Source organism: Vulpes vulpes, chromosome 7 (genome assembly GCF_048418805.1).
Source record: "Vulpes vulpes isolate BD-2025 chromosome 7, VulVul3, whole genome shotgun sequence".
In the NCBI taxonomy this organism is placed as follows: Eukaryota; Metazoa; Chordata; class Mammalia; order Carnivora; family Canidae; genus Vulpes; species Vulpes vulpes.
The window spans coordinates 18,697,415-18,714,610 of NC_132786.1; the positions used below are offsets into that span (position 1 = coordinate 18,697,415).

Consider the following 17,196-nt stretch of genomic DNA (forward strand, 5'->3'; position numbering starts at 1 on the left):
AATACAACCATCTTAAATCTGCTTCTGAAAATATCATGTATCTTCTCGAAAGTACACAAAACTTCAGTGGATGAAATTGTTTCAATGGAATCTTGTCATGGCCTAAGAAGTTATCAAGGTCAAGAATTAAAAAGGGGAGTAGCCCTGGTGGCGCAGCGGTTTGGTGCCGCCTGCAGCCTGGGGTGTGATCCTGGAGACACGGGATTAAGTCCCACATCAGGCTCCCTGCATGGAGCCTGCTTCTCCCTCTCCCTGTGTCTCTGCCTCTCTCTCTGTGTCTATGAATAAATAAGTAAAATCTTAAAAAAAAAAAAAAAAAAAAAAAGAATTAAAAAGGAACAAAGTATCATAATTTCCTATTAGAGGAAGAAACACAATAAATTGGTGGCAGCACTACCATATCATGCCAGCAGAAGTAGCCTTACTACCATGAAGCTCAGTTGAAAATATTTTATTTATTTAATTAATTTATTTATTTTTTTGAAAATATTTTATTTAGTAATGCAAATGAGCCGGTTTAATGGCCTTAAAAGCCTCCAGTAGTCGCCAGAGTTGAGACATCACTGTTCCTGTCTTAGAAGGTCAAACTTTAATATTTTAACTACTGCGTTTTTAACAATAAAATCATAGAAATGAATTTGCTTTCTAAGAAGGTTTGTGGGGTTTTTTTTCTTTTCTTTCTACAAGTTCATTTTGTTATGGTAACATTTGCATTTAGAAAATAGCAATTTTTAACTAGCACACTTTCATCATTTGGCCAAAATATATTTTCAGGCTGACTTCAAACTACCGGTATAGCTAGCAGTCTAAAATAAGAAACAGCTTGCGTGCTCAGAGCAGGTGCCCCACCAGGATGGTTCTCATACTTTTGTGATTTGTTACTTTGGCTGTGATGGACATGGGCTTGATTCACTTGTTGAAGTACAGGCTTGGGAGGATTTCCACTCCTGTTGAGCTGAAAGGAGGACTGTGCTAGAAACTCAGGGTTATGTGGTTATCGTAGCTGCAAGCACACACTGGTTTTGTCAACCTGAAACACGCAACCTCCAGAGGTAACTTAACGCTCGCTCGGCTCGCTCTCTCCTGCGCACTAGCACAGACCCAGCAAGCCACAACTTCAATAATCCGAGGGGTGAAGACGACTGTCGATTTAAGTTTTGGTCCCAACCGGGCCAGGCGGGTCTTCGCCTCGCTAGCCACATTTGCTACTTCTGCAAAAGACGAACGTCTCTCCGTCACAGACTGGGCCCCTAGCACAATGCACCAGCCCTCCCCCGCCGGTTGAGCACTCGCACTCCGCCCATTGCCCCCTTTGCAAGCCGGGCGCCCTCCCGCCGGAGCGCCTCCCTTCGGGCGGTGCCCGCTCACCGGGCCTTCAGGAAGAAACGCGCTCCCCCAGAAAGAGCCCGGGTTGGGGGCTGGGCCCCAAGCCCCGTTCCGCTCAAGGCTGGGGGAGGCGGGGCGGGTGGGTGACCAAACAGCCCTCGGGCGCGGCGCAACCACCGCCGGGGCGGAAGCGGCCGCCGGGCCGGCAGGGGGCGCGCTGCGGCGGCGGCGGGCGGGCGGGCCTGCGGGGCGTCTAGGCCGGAGCCGTTCCCAGGGCGCGCTCGGTGCCCATACAGCGCCAGCTGAGGGGCCGCTGCGGGCCGAGCGCCGCTAAGCCTGCCCGCCCCCTGGTTCCACCGGCCGCCGCCGTGCCTCCGCTGCGTCCCCGCGCCCCGAGCAGCCGCGCGAGCCCGGGCGGGGAAGGCAGGGCCGAGAGGCGGGGGTCGGCCTGCGTGGGGCCGCGCGGCGGCAGCGGCGACGACTCCAGCGACTCCGGAGACTCCGGGCGGGACAGCGCGGGGCCATGGCCGAGGCGGCCCCGGCTCCGGTAAGGGCGGCCCTGGTGCCGAGCGCTGCGAGCCCGGGGCCGGCGGGGCGCTAAGGGCGCTGCGCCGCGGACCCGCAGGGCCCCGGAGCACCGGCGCTGCGGGGTCCCGCTGAGCGGGAGGGGCCCGAGGCTCCGGGGGGGACGCGGACGCCGAGCTCGCGGCTGGGAGGGCGCCCCCTCCCCCATCGCCAAGTCCCCGCGCGGCGGGTGCGAGCCCCAGGGCGCCCCCTCCCCGTTTGGACGTGTGGGGCGGAGAGCGCATGTTCCGCTCATCAAAAAGGAGTGAGAGCAGAGGGGCTCGGCCCCCCTACGGCCGCGGCCCGGGCCAGACGCTCGGTCTGGTGTTTGGCTCGGCCATACTCGGCGCGGAGTCCCGGCGGAACATCCCGGTGGGTGCTGCACCTGAGCCTCGCGCAGCCGCAGATGCCGCCGGCGGGAGGAGGGCCTGCGGGAGCGCCGGGGGTCTGACCGTGCCCGCCAGGCCGGAGGCCGCTGTGCCCGAGCGGCGCGGGTTCCGAGGGTGGGAGCAGCTTCCGTGTGTTTATTCATTCCGCGGCTGTTTCCCGCAGGCCCGCAGCCTGCCAGGCGGTCTCCCAGCTGCTGGGGCCGCACAGACGCCCGAGAGAGGCCCTGCGCACGGGAGCCACGGAGCATGCCGTGGGATTGTCAGCTAGGAAGGAAGCCTTTGGTCACCCCAAGGAGAGCCGCTTCAGGGGGTCAGGGGCCCGAATGGGCAGTTGAGGAGTGCCTGGAATGAGAAGGAAGGGAAAAGAGGGAACAGTAGCAGTGAGGTGAGTAGAGCAGAGGGGAACACCGCCTTTGCCCTGGGACCTGTTTTCCTTTTTTTCCGATTTTTAATATGGTAGAGATGATCACGTCTCTATACCAACCTTATCTAAGAAATATGATGGAAACTACAAATAGAACTTTAAATTTTCTAGTAGTCACATTCGAAAAGTAAGGAATTGTTGGAATTAGTCTTAATGTATTTTATTTAACCCAATGGTTACGAAATATTTCAGTGGGTAACCAATATGAAGAACTTAATGAAATTTTACATTTTCCCCCATACTAAGTGTGCAAAATCTGGTGTGTACTTTACCCTAACTGCACATCCCAATCAAAATAACCACATTTCAAGTGCTCAGTAGCCACACGTGGCCACCCTAATGAATAGTGCTGGTCTGTCTTACAAGAATCAGGAGAGATTGAAATACCATAAAATAAGAGAAAAGAACAATGTCCCTAAAAACGTGGAAGGAGTTGGCATTCAGAGCATAAGTGGAGAGATTCGTTTTAAACAGGGTGAGAGGGATCCCTGGGTGGCGCGGCGGTTTGGCGCCTGCCTTTGGCCCAGGGCGCGATCCTGGAGACCCGGGATCGAATCCCACGTCGGGCTCCCGGTGCATGGAGCCTGCGTCTGTCTCTGCCTCTCTCTCTCTCTCTCTCTCTGTGTGTGACTACCATAAAAATTTAAAAAAAATTTTTTAAAACAGGGTGAAACGGGATCCCTGGGTGGCGCAGTGGTTTAGCACCTGCCTTTGGCCCAGGGCGCGATCCTAGAGACCCAGGATCGAATCCCACGTCCAGCTCCCGGTGCATGGAGCCTGCTTCTCCCTCTGCCTGTGTCTCTGCCTCTCTCTCTCTCTCTCTCTCTCTCTCTCTGTGACTATCATAAATAAAAAAAAAATAAACAGGGTGAAACGTTCCTGTGGGAAGGGAGAAAGCATGGATTAAGTCAGTGACAAGTTTGAAGTGGGAACGGGTGTGGGGGAAAATGGAGAAAGTTAAAAGAGTTTCAGTCTCATTACTCCAGTTTTCTTCTCAAAGGAGGAGGCCTGTCCCCCCAGAATTGAGGGATTCTGCAGTGGACCAGAGCCTGAGTGTTCATGTATGCTCCCCACACCAGCAGCATCAAAACACAGAATCTCGATTCTCCTCCCAGACCTCCTGGATCAAAGTCTGCCTTTTAGCAAAATCTCCAGATGATTTTTATTGCACATTAGTTTGAGAAGCACTGTACTAGAAGTTTAAGGAGTGTGCTGGGGGTTTGTAGTGGCCATGTTATGGAATGGGAAGAGAAGCTTGGGGGGAACCAGGCAGCACTGAATTCCTGCTGAGCCCAGAAACCAGTGGTGTTTGGTGACACTGGTTCTCTCTGCTGTGGTACTTTCTTTAGTACGGTTTAGCAGCCTGCTTACAGGAAGAGAGAAAGAACAGTTAGATCGTTTCAGAGCTGGAGCCTGTGAGACAGAAGGGGTTGAAGGTGGTTGAAATGATCAGCTGAGGAAGAAAAGAAAGCCTGGAACAGGCTTGCCAGCCTGGAGCAAAAGACATGGTCAGAGCAAGTAGCTAGTGGGCTGGAGAGATGGGAGGTTGTGGTCAGGAGGATGTTCTCAGATGCATGGAGTTGGAAGGCTCTGTAGAGGTCATTCTGGTCCAACCTCCTATTTGTTGTTGGAATTTATTTTTAATATACTTTTTGTTTAGTAGCATTTTCAGTGACGGGACAGCCTGTAATGTTCTTGGAGAGATCTAGTTTCAAAAATTATTTATATAGGCCAGAGTTTGCCTGCCTGAAAATTCCATGTTGTTTCTAGTTCTGCCCTCTGGAGTAAAGGCAGTATAATATTAAACAAGTCTGTTCTGCCTTCTGTTTTATAGCCATCAAATATTTGACAATAGCCATCATGTTTTCTTCATACCCAGCATTCTCAACTTAATTAACTATTACTGAGTGGTATGATTGTGGTTTGTAAGCAGGGTGGTGGACAGGGCCAGAGCATAAATCAATAAAGGGCTTATCAGAGGGCAGTGAGTTCAGTGAAACCTGGAAAGATCTGGTGCCCTTAGGCCTTTTCCAGAAATAGAGGGTACAGCAGCAACCTGAGCCTCCAGACAGTTGGCTCTAGGGCCTGGCATCCCAGGGAATATGCCAGGCTGGTTCTTGATCCAGTTTCATTCATTTACTTACTTAATTCATCGCTGAACCACCAAAGCAGTTCTCTTGGCTTTCGATGCTGATGAGTCCCATTAAGATGAAGCTTATGGAGGCAGTGCGAAAACGATATTTAGAGTAATCTCAGTTGGTTAACCGGTTAACCAGTCCTCCTTTGATTTCAGTTTGCATTAGAGCTCCTTCCGACACTCAATGCCTTGTCTCATCTCTCCACTGCATGTAGACTTCTGAATGGGACTCCGAATGCCTTACGTCGCTGCAGCCCCTTCCTCTTCCCACGCCCCCAGCAGCAAATGAGTCACACCTGCAGACTGCGGCCATCTCCCTGTGGACAGTGGTGGCAGCTGTGCAGGCTATCGAAAGAAAGGTGGAGGTCCACAGCCGGCGACTCTTGCACCTAGAAGGACGGACGGGGACAGCAGAGAAGAAGCTAGCCAGCTGTGAAAAGACGGTGGCTGACCTTGGAAACCAACTGGAGGGCAAGTGGGCTGTGCTGGGGACCCTGCTGCAGGAGTATGGACTGCTGCAGAGGCGGCTGGAGAACTTGGAGAACCTGCTGAGGAACAGGAACTTCTGGATTCTGCGGCTGCCACCCGGCATTAAAGGAGATATCCCGAAGGTAATTCCCTCACTTGTTGATGGAAAGTGGTGCCCCTAGTCCTTGGACTGGGAGGAAGGGACGGTGTTGGCCAATCTGGCTAAAGGAAAGGTGAGGTGGCTTTTGTTTACCGATTTGGGAAGCATTTTGTGTAGCATTCAGTGTAGCGATAATTTGAAGTGTCAAATTCTTTCCTTTAAAAAAAAAATTTACTTATTTGAGAGAGAGAATGAGAACAAATATGATCATGAGAGTGGGGGTGGGGGGAGGAGGAGGGAGAAGCAAGTTCCCTGCTGACTTGGGGCTCGATCCAGGACCCTGAGATCATGACCTGAGCTGAAGGCAATTGCTTAACTGGCTGAGCCACCCAGGCACCAGTGGAAAACTCTTTCCAACTCAAAGTTGACTACCTGGCAGATAGATTTTTTCCTCTTACGTTTTTTCCTACTCTTTACTGCGGAGTCACTTTTTTCTTTGTTAACCTGCTTGCCACAACCTTGATGTGGAAACTAAGTATCATTTAAATCAGCTTGTCTGAATCTGTTCTAGTTCTGGTGAAAAAAAGGAGGAAGAGGGAAGAGCTGTAGAGTAAATATAAGGGTTTGGGGCTCTCTGTAGATCTAGGATTAACGTGATCTGTCCCTTAGCATCTTTTACAGAAGTTTGCTGTGGTGCTAGGGCCTGGCCCTGCTGGAGGGAGTAGCCCACAAACCAAAAGCCATGGAATTCTTAAGCCATGTATTCTTAAGCCATGGAGTACAGCTTTGTGGCAGCTAGTTTCCTTAAGCACATACTGTTTGCTCCATATCTGTATCCTAAAGGCACAGCATTGAACAATTCATTTAAGAGTCCCTGGAGCTTGTATTTTAGTGGAGAAAGAAAGATAAAATAAATACATTTAAGTGTGTAGATAAAAAATAAAAGTGCTATTTGGTGATTTATTTTATGTGGGATTTCAGAGAAGCTATCATAAAGATGCTAATATTTAGGCTGAGACTGAATGACAGGAAGGACCCAGCTGTGAGAAGATCTAGGAAAAGCTTTCTAGGCAGAACAAACGCCCAGTGCAAAGTCCTGAAGGGCATGTGGAAAGGCCCATTAACTGGTATGTAGTGAACAGATAGGCATATGCCTATTTAAGTGGGTAGGGGTCAGGTCATTCAGGGCAGTGTTTTTCAGCCCTGACTTTACATTTTGGTGGGTATCACAACTAGAGATTCGAATTTAGTGGGTCCCAGATGGGGCCTAAACATTAATAGTATTTACAGCTCCATAGTGGAGTCTAATATGCGATTGGGGATGTGAGTCACTGATGTGTAGAGGATCTGGAGGCCAAGGAGAACAATTGGTTTTATTGTAGGTGTAATGGAAAGAAAGTGAAGTGTTGTTTGTTTTTTTTAAGATTTTATTTATTTATTCATGAGAGACACAGGCAGAGGGTCTGCCTGTGTCTCTCTCTCTCTCTCTCTCTCTCTGTCTCTCTCATGAATAAATAAATAAAATCTTTAAAAAAAAAAAAGAAATTGAAGGTTTTTTTTTTTTTTTTTTAAGAAATTGAAGGTTTTAAGCAAAGGAGCTCTATCTGGTTTATATTTTGAACAAATCACGTTGGCTGCTCTGTGGAGAGTGGGTCAAGGTGGTAAGAACAGAAGCAGTAGGCAGCTGTAATAGTGGGAGGGATGAGAGTAGGTTGGGTGAGGGTAGCAGTGGTAGAGACGAGCAGTGGACAGGTTCAGGACCTTTGGTGGAATTGATGGGTTTGGAGTTACTGATGGGAATTAGCAAATGGGGAACGAAGGACAATGATCTTTGTAAATTTACTCTATGATAATGCACCTAGAACTTAATGTTCTCAGTGCTTTAGTTATTTTCATAAGAAACCTAACTTGCCCAAGATCATATAGTTCAGAAATACAAATAATAGAGTGATATCGTTACCCATTTGGCTCCAGAGCATATGCTTTTCCTACCTCAAGTTTACTGACTCAGGCTTTTGGCTTGAAGAACCGGCTGGAATGTGGTGGCATTTACTGAGATGGGATATGTCTTGAGGAGTGGGAGGGAATGAGGACTTCTCTTTTGGCAGCAGTAGGTTTGAGATGACTGTGACATATGATGGTAAGTGGTCTCTGCCGCTCAAAGATGAGAAATATTTGGCAGTCATTGGTGCACAGATCATGTTGTAAGTCATGAGGCTGGAAGTGATTGCCTCGGGCGAGAAAGTGGAGAAGCAGGAGAAAGAGTCCAAAGACCATGCCCCGGAGCAGGAAGAGCCAGCAAAGAAGGCTGAAAAGGAATGGTCACTGAGGTGGGAACAAGACTGGAAAGTATGTGGGGTCACAGAACAAGGAAAAGCATTTGAGGAGAGAGTTGTCGTTTTGGTTCATGTTACTAAGAGGTCTAGAAAGATGAGGACAGAGTATGATTTGGCAACAGAGACCTAGCTGGTGACCTTGCCAAGAGTTCTCTTGCCCTGTGGGGAGGGTGAGGATGGGGGGGAGGGGGGTATAGAAATCTGAAAGGGGGCAAATTGAAGAGTGAGTGGGAAGAGAGAAGGATGACCGATGCCTCTGTCCAGGCATGCAGGGAGGGACATCAGCTCACATCCGACAGAGAACCTTCCCCAGTGTGTTTCACTTGTGTGTCTGCAGCCTCTCTGGGACTTCTGTGGGACAATTTAGACTAGTATTTGCCACAAAATTAGCAGAGAAGGTAAGTTAAAGTGTGTATCCATTATCTTACCTTAATAAGACATAATAATGTCTTAACATTTAGATTCTCGGGTTTTGGCTCAGGTCATGAGATGGAGCCCCATGTCAGGCTTTGTGCTCGGTGGGGAGTCTGCTTGAAAGTCTCCTTCCCCATCTCTGTCTGCCTCTCTCCCTCCCCTTCTGCTCCTCCCCCCCAAAAATAAGATCTTTTTTTGTTTTTTAAGATTTTATTTATTTATTCATGAGAGACACACACACGGGGGGGGTGGGGGGGTGGGCAGAGAAATAGACAGAGGGATAAACACTTCATGCAGGAAGCCCAATGTGGGACTTGATCCCAGGACTCCAGAATCATAACCTGAGCCAAAGGCAGACTTTCAACCACCGAGCCACCCAGGCATCCCAAATAAATAAAATCTTAAAAAAAAAAAATATGTAACCTCTCCATTTTAAACTCCGAAATCATATATAAAATAATGTGATGTTTTTTTTTTTTTTAATTTTTTTAAACTTTTATTTATTTATGATAGTCACAGAGAGAGAGAGAGAGAGAGGCAGAGACACAGGCAGAGGGAGAAGCAGGCTCCATGCACGGGGAGCCCGATGTGGGATTCGATCCCGGGTCTCCAGGATCGCGCCCTGGGCCAAAGGCAGGCGCCAAACCGCTGCGCCACCCAGGGATCCCCAATGTGATGTTTTTTAAAGGTGTTTTTTAAAGATTTTATTTATTTATTCATGAGAGATCCAGGGAGAGAGAGAGACATAGGCAGAAGGAGAAGTAGGTTCCCTGCAGAGATTGAATCCAAGGACCCCAGGATCACACCCTGAGCTGAAGGCAGACACTCAACACTGAGCCACCCAGTGTCCCTCTTAAAGATTTCTTCATGAAATTAGAATATACTGAAGATTAACTGGCTTTAAATGTGGGAAGTAAAGTTTGTGTCTTTGCTTTGTTGAAAATGTTCTTACTCTGTCCTTTTGAGGGCCAAGATCAGAATAATTTTTCCACAGCTTTCTTCTTAGTTTCAATTTTCAATTTTTTTTTTTTTTTTTTATGATAGTCACACAGAGAGAGAGAGAGAGAGAGAGGCAGAGACATAGAGGGAGAAACAGGCTCCATGCACCGGGAGCCTGACGTGGGATTCGATCCCGGGTCTCCAGGATCGTGCCCTGGCCAAAGGCAGGCACCAAACCGCTGCGCCACCCAGGGATCCCAATTTTTTAATTTTTAATTTAATTTTTTTTAAAGATTTTATTTATGTGTTCATGAGAGACACAGAAAAAGAGGCAGAGACACAGACAGAGAAGCAGGCTCTCTGCTGGTAGAGATCATCCCCGATGTGGGACTCCATCCTAGGACCCCGGGACCAGGCCCTGAGCCGAAGGCAGATGCTTGACTGCTGAGCCACCCAGACACCCCAGTTTCAATTTTTTAAATTGTGGTAAAAAAAATTGGGTGGTTCAGTTGGTTAAAAGCCTGCCCAAGGCTCAGGTGATGATCTCAGGATCCTGGGATTGCGTCCCATGCCCGAGGACCTATCTCCCTGTTTGGTGGGGAGCCTGCCTTTCCTCTCCCTCTCCATCTGCCCCTCCCTGCTGCTCGTGCTCTCTCTCTCCCCCCTCAAACAAAATCTTTAAAAAAAAATTGTGGTAAAATAAATACAACATAAAAGTTACCATTTTTGCAATGTTTAATGTACAGTTTAGTGGCATTAAGTACATTCATGTAAAGTGTGACCACCATCCCCACTGTCCATCTTCAGAACTTCCCAGACTGAAACTCCATCCCCATCAAACACTAAGCCCCAGCCCTAAGGAGTCCTAAGCCTCCTGCCCCAGCCCCTGGGGCCAACCTTCTGCTTTCTATCTCTGTGAATTTGACTATTCTTGGGACCTCATATGAGTGAAATTCTACACTGTTTGTCCCTTTGTGACTGACTTATTCCACTCAGCATAACACCCTTCAGGTTCACCTGTGTTACAGTGTGTCAGCATTTCCATTTTAAGGCTGAATGATACTCCATTTCTCTAAGATTTTTTTTTTTTTTATCTTAGAAATTTTAGGACCTATGGTCTTTTTTTTTTTAATTTTGTTTTTCTTTTTAACTTATTCATTCAGAGAGAGAGAGAGAGAGGCAGAGACAAAGGCGGAGGGAGAAGTAGGCTCCATGCAGGGAGCCCAACATGGGACTCGATCCCGGGTTTCCAGGATCACATCCGGGCTGCAGGTGGCACTAAACTGCTGCGCCACCGGGGCTGCCCTCTAAGATTTTTTTTTTTTTTAAGATTTTATTTATTTATTCATGAGAGACACACAGAGAGAGGCAGAGATACAGGCAAGAAGAAGGAGAAGCAGGCTCCATGCAGGGAAGCCGATGTGGAACTCGATCCCAGGATTGTGGGATCAAGCCCTGAGCCACCCAGGCATCCCTCTTGCAGAATTTGAAAGGGATTGATCCTTTGTCTCATAACATGAAATACCATTGATAAAAACCTTTATGCCAAATCAATTCCAAATTAATATTTTTGTATTCCAAATGAATATCAAACCCATTTGTAAGAAATCAATTTTCTTCTCTCTAGAAGTTTCCTTTCTTTTCTTTTCCTTTTCTTTTCTTTTTTCTTTCTTTTCTTAAGATTTTATTTTTCCATTCATGAAAGACACAGAGAGAGAGGCAGAGACATAGGCAGAGGGAGAAGCAGGCTCCATGCAGGGAGCCTGACGTGGGACTCGATCCCAGGACTCCAGGATCACGACCTGGGCCAAAGGCAGGCACTAAAACTGCTGAGCCGCCCAGGGATCCCATCTAGAAGTTTTCATCTTCCATTTGTACTTGTTTTTCTAAAATGTGTTGAGGGTGTGTCTGGAGGTAGGTTTTTTAATATTTGTGTCAGGTGCTTGGTATGATCTTTCAGTCAGAAAATGGGTCTTTCCAGCTCTGGGAACTTTTCTTCCATAATTCCATTTTTATAGTATTTCATCCTCATTTCCCCTTTCTGGAAAGATGGATCATCATCTTTGTCTCTAACTTTCTCTTCTTGTTATTCACCTTTTTAGAGTTCCCTAATCTTTCTTTCCAGTCTTTCTAATCATTTTAATACATATTTAATTTTCTTTTTTTTCTCTTTTTTTTTACATATTTAATTTTCAAGAATATTTCTAGCTCCTTTTTTTTGAGTAGCCTGAGTTTTTTTTAATGGATGCAATATTTGAATTTCTCTGGGAATACATATTAGAGGTCTGTTTGATTTGTTAGTTCATTGTGGTTTTTTCCTTCTAGGATAGTTTGTAGTGTTTGTTCATCTTGGTGCTGTAATTTTTTTTTAAACACTGAGTATTGTTAGATTGTATATTGATAAGTGAAGGATTCAACTGATTAATAGGTCAATTATAGGAGGCCTGTTTTCTCTGCCACCATGTGAGTCTCTTTAATCAAAAGACCTTTTCTTAATAAGAGAGAGCTGTCTCTACTGATGCTAGATGTAGGTGGGCTTTGCTTTGAGTTACCGTGGCAACGAGCTAGTAGGGAGCACAAGGACCACCAAGATGCCAGAGTAAGGCAGTTCTGTGTTGTCAACACCCACCCTGGGTTCACAGAACGTCTCCAGGAAGCTATTCCATTTCCTTAGAGGTGATATGTATGGTGTCAGCTTTTGGGTAAATCGTCACTCTGCTTCTGGGATGACAGCAGAGGGATCCCTGCTCTTCCAAAGACAGACCTTCAAACTGCAGCTGTCATCACTTTTATTCCTGCTCCATGTGTCTGCCAGCTTTGAGCTTGGAATTCTCTGGATTCCTCAACTGTAGTCCCTCCTGTGCGTATCACAGAGCTGCAGCTTCCTTACACGCCTTGGGCCCTAGCACATGCCTGTCCTCTGTGTCTCAGTGAGAAACTTATCAAAAATTCTGGTCCAGTGATGGCTACTCCTCATTCTTGCCACCACTTTAGATTTAGTCCTTGCTGATCTTTTTTTTTTCTTTTTTTTTTTTAAATAAATTTATTTTTTATTGGTGTTCAATTTACCAACATACAGAATAACACCCAGTGCTCATCCCATCAAGTGCCCCCCTCAGTGCCCATCACCCATTCACCCCCCACCCCCCGCCCTCCTCCCCTTCTACCACCCCTAGTTCATTTCCCAGAGTTAGGAGTCTTTATGTTCTGTCTTCCTTTCTGATATTTCCCACACATTTCTTCTCCCTTCCCTTATATTCCCTTTCACTATTATTTATATTCCCTAAATGCATGAGACCATATAATGTTTGTCCTTCTCCAATTGACTTACTTCACTCAGCATAATATCCTCCAGTTCCATCCACGTTGAAGCAAATGGTGGGTATTTGTCGTTTCTAATGGCTGAGTAATATTCCATTGTATACATAAACCACATCTTTTTTATCCATTCATCTTTTGATGGACACCGAGGCTCCTTCCACAGTTTGGCTATTGTGGACATTGCTGCTATAAACACGGGGTGCAGGTGTCCCGGCGTATCATTGCATCTGTATCTTTGGGGTAAATCCCCAGTAGTGCAATTGCTGGGTCGTAGGGCAGGTCTATTTTTAACTCTTTGAGGAACCTCCACACAGTTTTCCAGAGTGGCTGCACCAGTTCATATTCCCACCAACAGTGTAAGAAGGTTCCCTTTTCTCCGCATCCTCTCCAACATTTGTGGTTTCCCGCCTTGTTAATTTTCCCCATTCTCAGGGGTGTGAGGTGGTGTCTCATTGTGGTTTTGATTTGTATTTCCCTGATGGCAAGTGATGCAGAGCATTTTCTCATGTGCATGTTGGCCATGTCTATGTCTTCCTCTGTGAGATTTCTCTTCATGTCTTTTGCCCATTTCATGATTGGGTTGTTTGTTTCTTTGGTGTTGAGTTTAATAAGTTCTTTATAGATCTTGGAAACTAGCCCTTTATCCGATACGTCAGAAGTTCCTTATAGGTCTTGGAAACTAGCCCTTTATCTGATACATCCTTTGCAAATATCTTCTCCCATTCTGTAGGTTGTCTTTGAGTTTTATTGACTGTATCCTTTGCTGTACAAAAGCTTCTTATCTTGATGAAGAACCAATAGTTCATTTTTGTTTTTGTTTCTTTTGCCTTCGTGGATGTATCTTGCAAGAAGTTACTGTGGCCGAGTTCAAAAAGGGTGTTGCCTGTGTTCTCCTCTAGGATTTTGATGGAATCTTGTCTCACGTTTAGATCTTTCATCCATTTTGAGTTTATCTTTGTGTATGGTGAAAGAGAGTGGTCTAGTTTCATTCTTCTGCATGTGGATGTCCAATTTTCCCAGCACCATTTATTGAAGAGACTGTCTTTCTTCCAATGGATAGTCTTTCCTCCTTTACCGAATATTAGTTGACCATAAAGTTCAGGGTCCACTTCTGGGTTCTCTATTCTGTTCCATTGATCTATGTGTCTGTTTTTGTGCCAGTACCACACTGTCTTGATGACCACAGCTTTGTAGTACAAACTGAAATCTGGCATTGTGATGCCCCCAGCTATGGTTTTCTTTTTTAAATTTCCCCTGGCTGTTCGGGGTCTTTTCTTTTTTTTTTTTTAATTTATTTATTTATTTTTTTTTTAATTTATTTACGATAGTCAGAGAGAGAGAGAGAGGCAGAGACATAGGCAGAGGGAGAAGCAGGCTCCATGCACCGGGAGCCCACCGTGGGATTTGATCCCGGGTCTCCAGGATCGCGCCCTGAGCCAAAGGCAGGCGCTAAACCGCTGCGCCACCCAGGGATCCCCTCGGGGTCTTTTCTGATTCCACACAGATCTTAAAATAACTTGTTCTAACTCTCTGAAGAAAGTCCATGGTATTTTGATAGGGATTGCATTAAACGTGTAAATTGCCCTGGGTAACATTGACATTTTCACAATATTAATTCTTCCAATCCATGAGCATGGAATATTTTTCCTTCTCTTTGTGTCTTCCTCAGTTTCTTTCAGAAGTGTTCTATAGTTTTTAGGGTATAGATCCTTTACCTCTTTGGTTAGGTTTATTCCTAAGTACCTTATGCTTTTGGGTGCAATTGGAAATGGGATTGACTCCTTAATTTCTCTTTCTTCAGTCTCATTGTTAGTGTATAGAAATGCCACTGATTTCTGGGCATTGATTTTGTATCCTGCCACGCTACCAAATTGCTGTATGAGTTCTAGCAATCTTGGGGTGGAGGCTTTTGGGTTTTCTATGTAGAGTATCATGTCATCGGCGAAGAGGGAGAGTTTGACTTCTTCTTTGCCAATTTGAATGCCTTTAATGTCTTTTTGTTGTCTGATTGCTGAGGCGAGGACTTCCAGTACTATGTTGAATAGCAGTGGTGAGAGTGGACATCCCTGTCTTGTTCCTGATCTTAGGGGAAAGGCTCCCAGTGCTTCCCCATTGAGAATGATATTTGCTGTGGGCTTTTTGTAGATGGCTTTTAAGATGTTGAGGAATGTTCCCTCTATCCCTACCCTCTGAAGAGTTTTCATCAGGAATGGATGCTGTATTTTGTCAAATGCTTTCTCTGCATCTAATGAGAGGATCATATGGTTCTTGGTTTTTCTCTTGCTGATATGATGAATCATATTGATTGTTTTACGAGTGTTGAACCAGCCTTGTGTCCCGGGGATAAATCCTACTTGGTCATGGTGAATAATTTTCTTAATGTGCTGTTGGATCCTATTGGCTAGTATCTTGTTGGGAATTTTTGCATCCATGTTCATCAGGGATATTGGTCTGTAATTCTCCTTTTTGGTGGGGTCTTTGGTTTTGGAATTAAGGTGATGCTGGCTTCATAGAAATAATTTGGAAGTACTCCATCTCTCTCTATCTTTCCAAACAGCTTTAGTAGGATAGGTATGGTTTCTTCTTTAAACGTTTGATAGAATTCCCCTGGGAAGCCATCTGGCCCTGGACTCTTGTGTCTTGGGAGGTTTTTGAGGACTGCTTCAATTTCCTCCCTGGTTATTGGCCTGTTCAGGTTTTCTATTTATTCCTGTTCCAGTTTTGGTAGGTAGTGGCTTTCCAGGAATATGTCCATTTCTTCTAGATTGCCTAACTTATTGGCATATAGCTGTTCATAATATGTATTTAAAATAGTTTGTATTTCCTTGGTGTTGGTAGTGATCTCTCTTTTCTCATTCATGATTTTATTAATTTGAGTCTTCTCTCTCTTCTTTTTAATAAGGCTGGCTAATGGTTTATCTATCTTATTAATTCTTTCAAAGAACCAACTCCTGGTTTTGTTGATCTGTTCCACAGTTCTTCTGGTCTCGATTTCGTTCAGTTCTGCTCGAATCTTAATTAACTCTCTTCTTCTGCTGGGTGTAGGGTCCATCTGCTGTTTTTTCTCTAGGTCCTTTATGTGTAAGGACAGCTTTTGTATTTGAGTTCTTTCCAGTTTTTGAATGGATGCTTGTATTGCGATGTATTTCCCCCTTAGGACTGCTTTTGCTGCATCCCAAAGATTTTGAATGGTTGTATCTTCATTCTCATTTGTTTCCATGAATCTTTTTAATTCTTCCTTAATTTCCTGGTTGACCCTTTCATCTTTTAGCAGGATGGTCCTTAACCTCCACGTGTTTGAGGTCCTTCCAAACTTCTTGTTGTGATTTAGTTCTAATTTCAAGGCATTATGGTCTGAGAATATGCAAGGTACGATCCCAATCTTTTGGTATCGGTTCAGACCCGATTTGTGACCCAGTATGTGGTCTATTCTGGAGAAAGTTCCATGTGCACTTGAGAAGAATGTGTATTCAGTTGAGTTTGGATGTAAAGTTCTGTAGATATCTGTGAAATCCATCTGGTCCAGTGTATCATTTAAAGCTCTCGTTTCTTTGGAGATGTTGTGCTTAGAAGACCTATTGAGGTAGAAAGAGCTAGATTGAAGTCACCAAGTATAAGTGTATTATTATCTAAGTATTTCTTCACTTTGGTTATTAATTGGTTTAAATATTTGGCAGCTCCCACTTTCGGGGCATATATATTGAGGATTGTTAAGGCCTCTTGTTGGATAGATCCATTAAGTATGATATAGTGTCCCTCTTCATCTCTCACTACAGTCTTCGGGGTAAATTTCAGTTTATCTGATATAAGGATGGCTACCCCTGCTTTCTTTTGAGGACCATTTGAATGGTAAATGGTTCTCCAACCTTTTATTTTCAGGTTGTAGGTGTCCTTCTGTCTAAAATGAATCTCTTGTAGACAGCGAATAGATGGGTCCTGCTTTTTTATCTAGTCTGAAACCCTGCGCCTTTTGATGGGGTCATTAAACCCGTTCACGTTCAGAGTTACTATTGACAGATATGAGTTTAGTGTCATCATGATGTCTATTCAGTCCTTGTTTTTGTGGATTGTTCCACTGAACTTCTTCTTAAAGGGGAATTTTAAGAGTCCCCTTAAAATTTCTTGCAGATCTGGTTTGGAGGTCACATATTCTTTCAGTTCCTGCCTGTCTTGGAAGCTCTTTATCTCTCCTTCCATTTTGAATGAGAGCCTTGCTGGATAAAGTATTCTTGGTTGCATGTTCTTCTCATTTAGGACCCTGAATATATCCTGCCAGCCCTTTCTGGCCTGCCAGGTCTCTGTGGAGAGGTCTGCTCTTACCCTAATACTCCTCCCCATAAAAGTCAGGGATTTCTTGTCTCTTGCTGCTTTAAGGATCTTCTCTTTATCTTTGGAATTTGCAAGCTTCACTATTAAATGTCGAGGTGTTGAACGGTTTTTATTGATTTTAGGGGGGGCGGGGGGGATCTCTCTATTTCCTGGATCTGAATGCCTGTTTCCCTTCCCAGATTAGGAAAGTGTTCAGCTATGATTTGTTCAAATACATATTCTGGACCTCTGTCCCTTTTGGCGCCCTCGGGAACCCCAATTAAACGTAGTTTTTTCTTCCTCAGGCTGTCGTTTATTTCCCTTAATCTGTCTTCATGGTCTTTTAATTGTTTGTCTCTTTTTTCCTCAGTTTCCCTCTTTGCCATCAACTTGTCTTCTGTGTCACTCACTCGTTCTTCCACCTTGTTAACCCTCGTCATTAGGACTTCTAGTTTGGATTGCATCCCATT

The 17,196-nt window shown here is 45.3% G+C and overlaps 1 protein-coding gene across 2 annotated transcripts in view; it reads left to right on the top strand.

The window, feature by feature from the left end:
- The first annotated feature begins 1,580 nt into the window (after positions 1–1,580).
- Positions 1,581–17,196, top strand: part of ZNF398 (zinc finger protein 398) — a 37,510-nt gene continuing 21,894 nt past the window's right edge. Inside the window, exons 1-3 of one of the 2 annotated variants that reach the window (XM_072764973.1) lie at positions 1,582–1,873; positions 2,443–2,664; positions 5,056–5,451. Coding sequence is in view for 1 of the 2 variants with exons in the window: in XM_025993866.2 (XP_025849651.1) it covers positions 1,850–1,873; positions 5,056–5,451 (420 nt within the window). In the remaining variant the exon portion in view is untranslated. Of the gene's footprint in view, positions 1,874–2,442; positions 2,665–5,055; positions 5,452–17,196 lie in introns of both variants that reach the window. The other variant, XM_025993866.2, reaches the window with a different exon arrangement.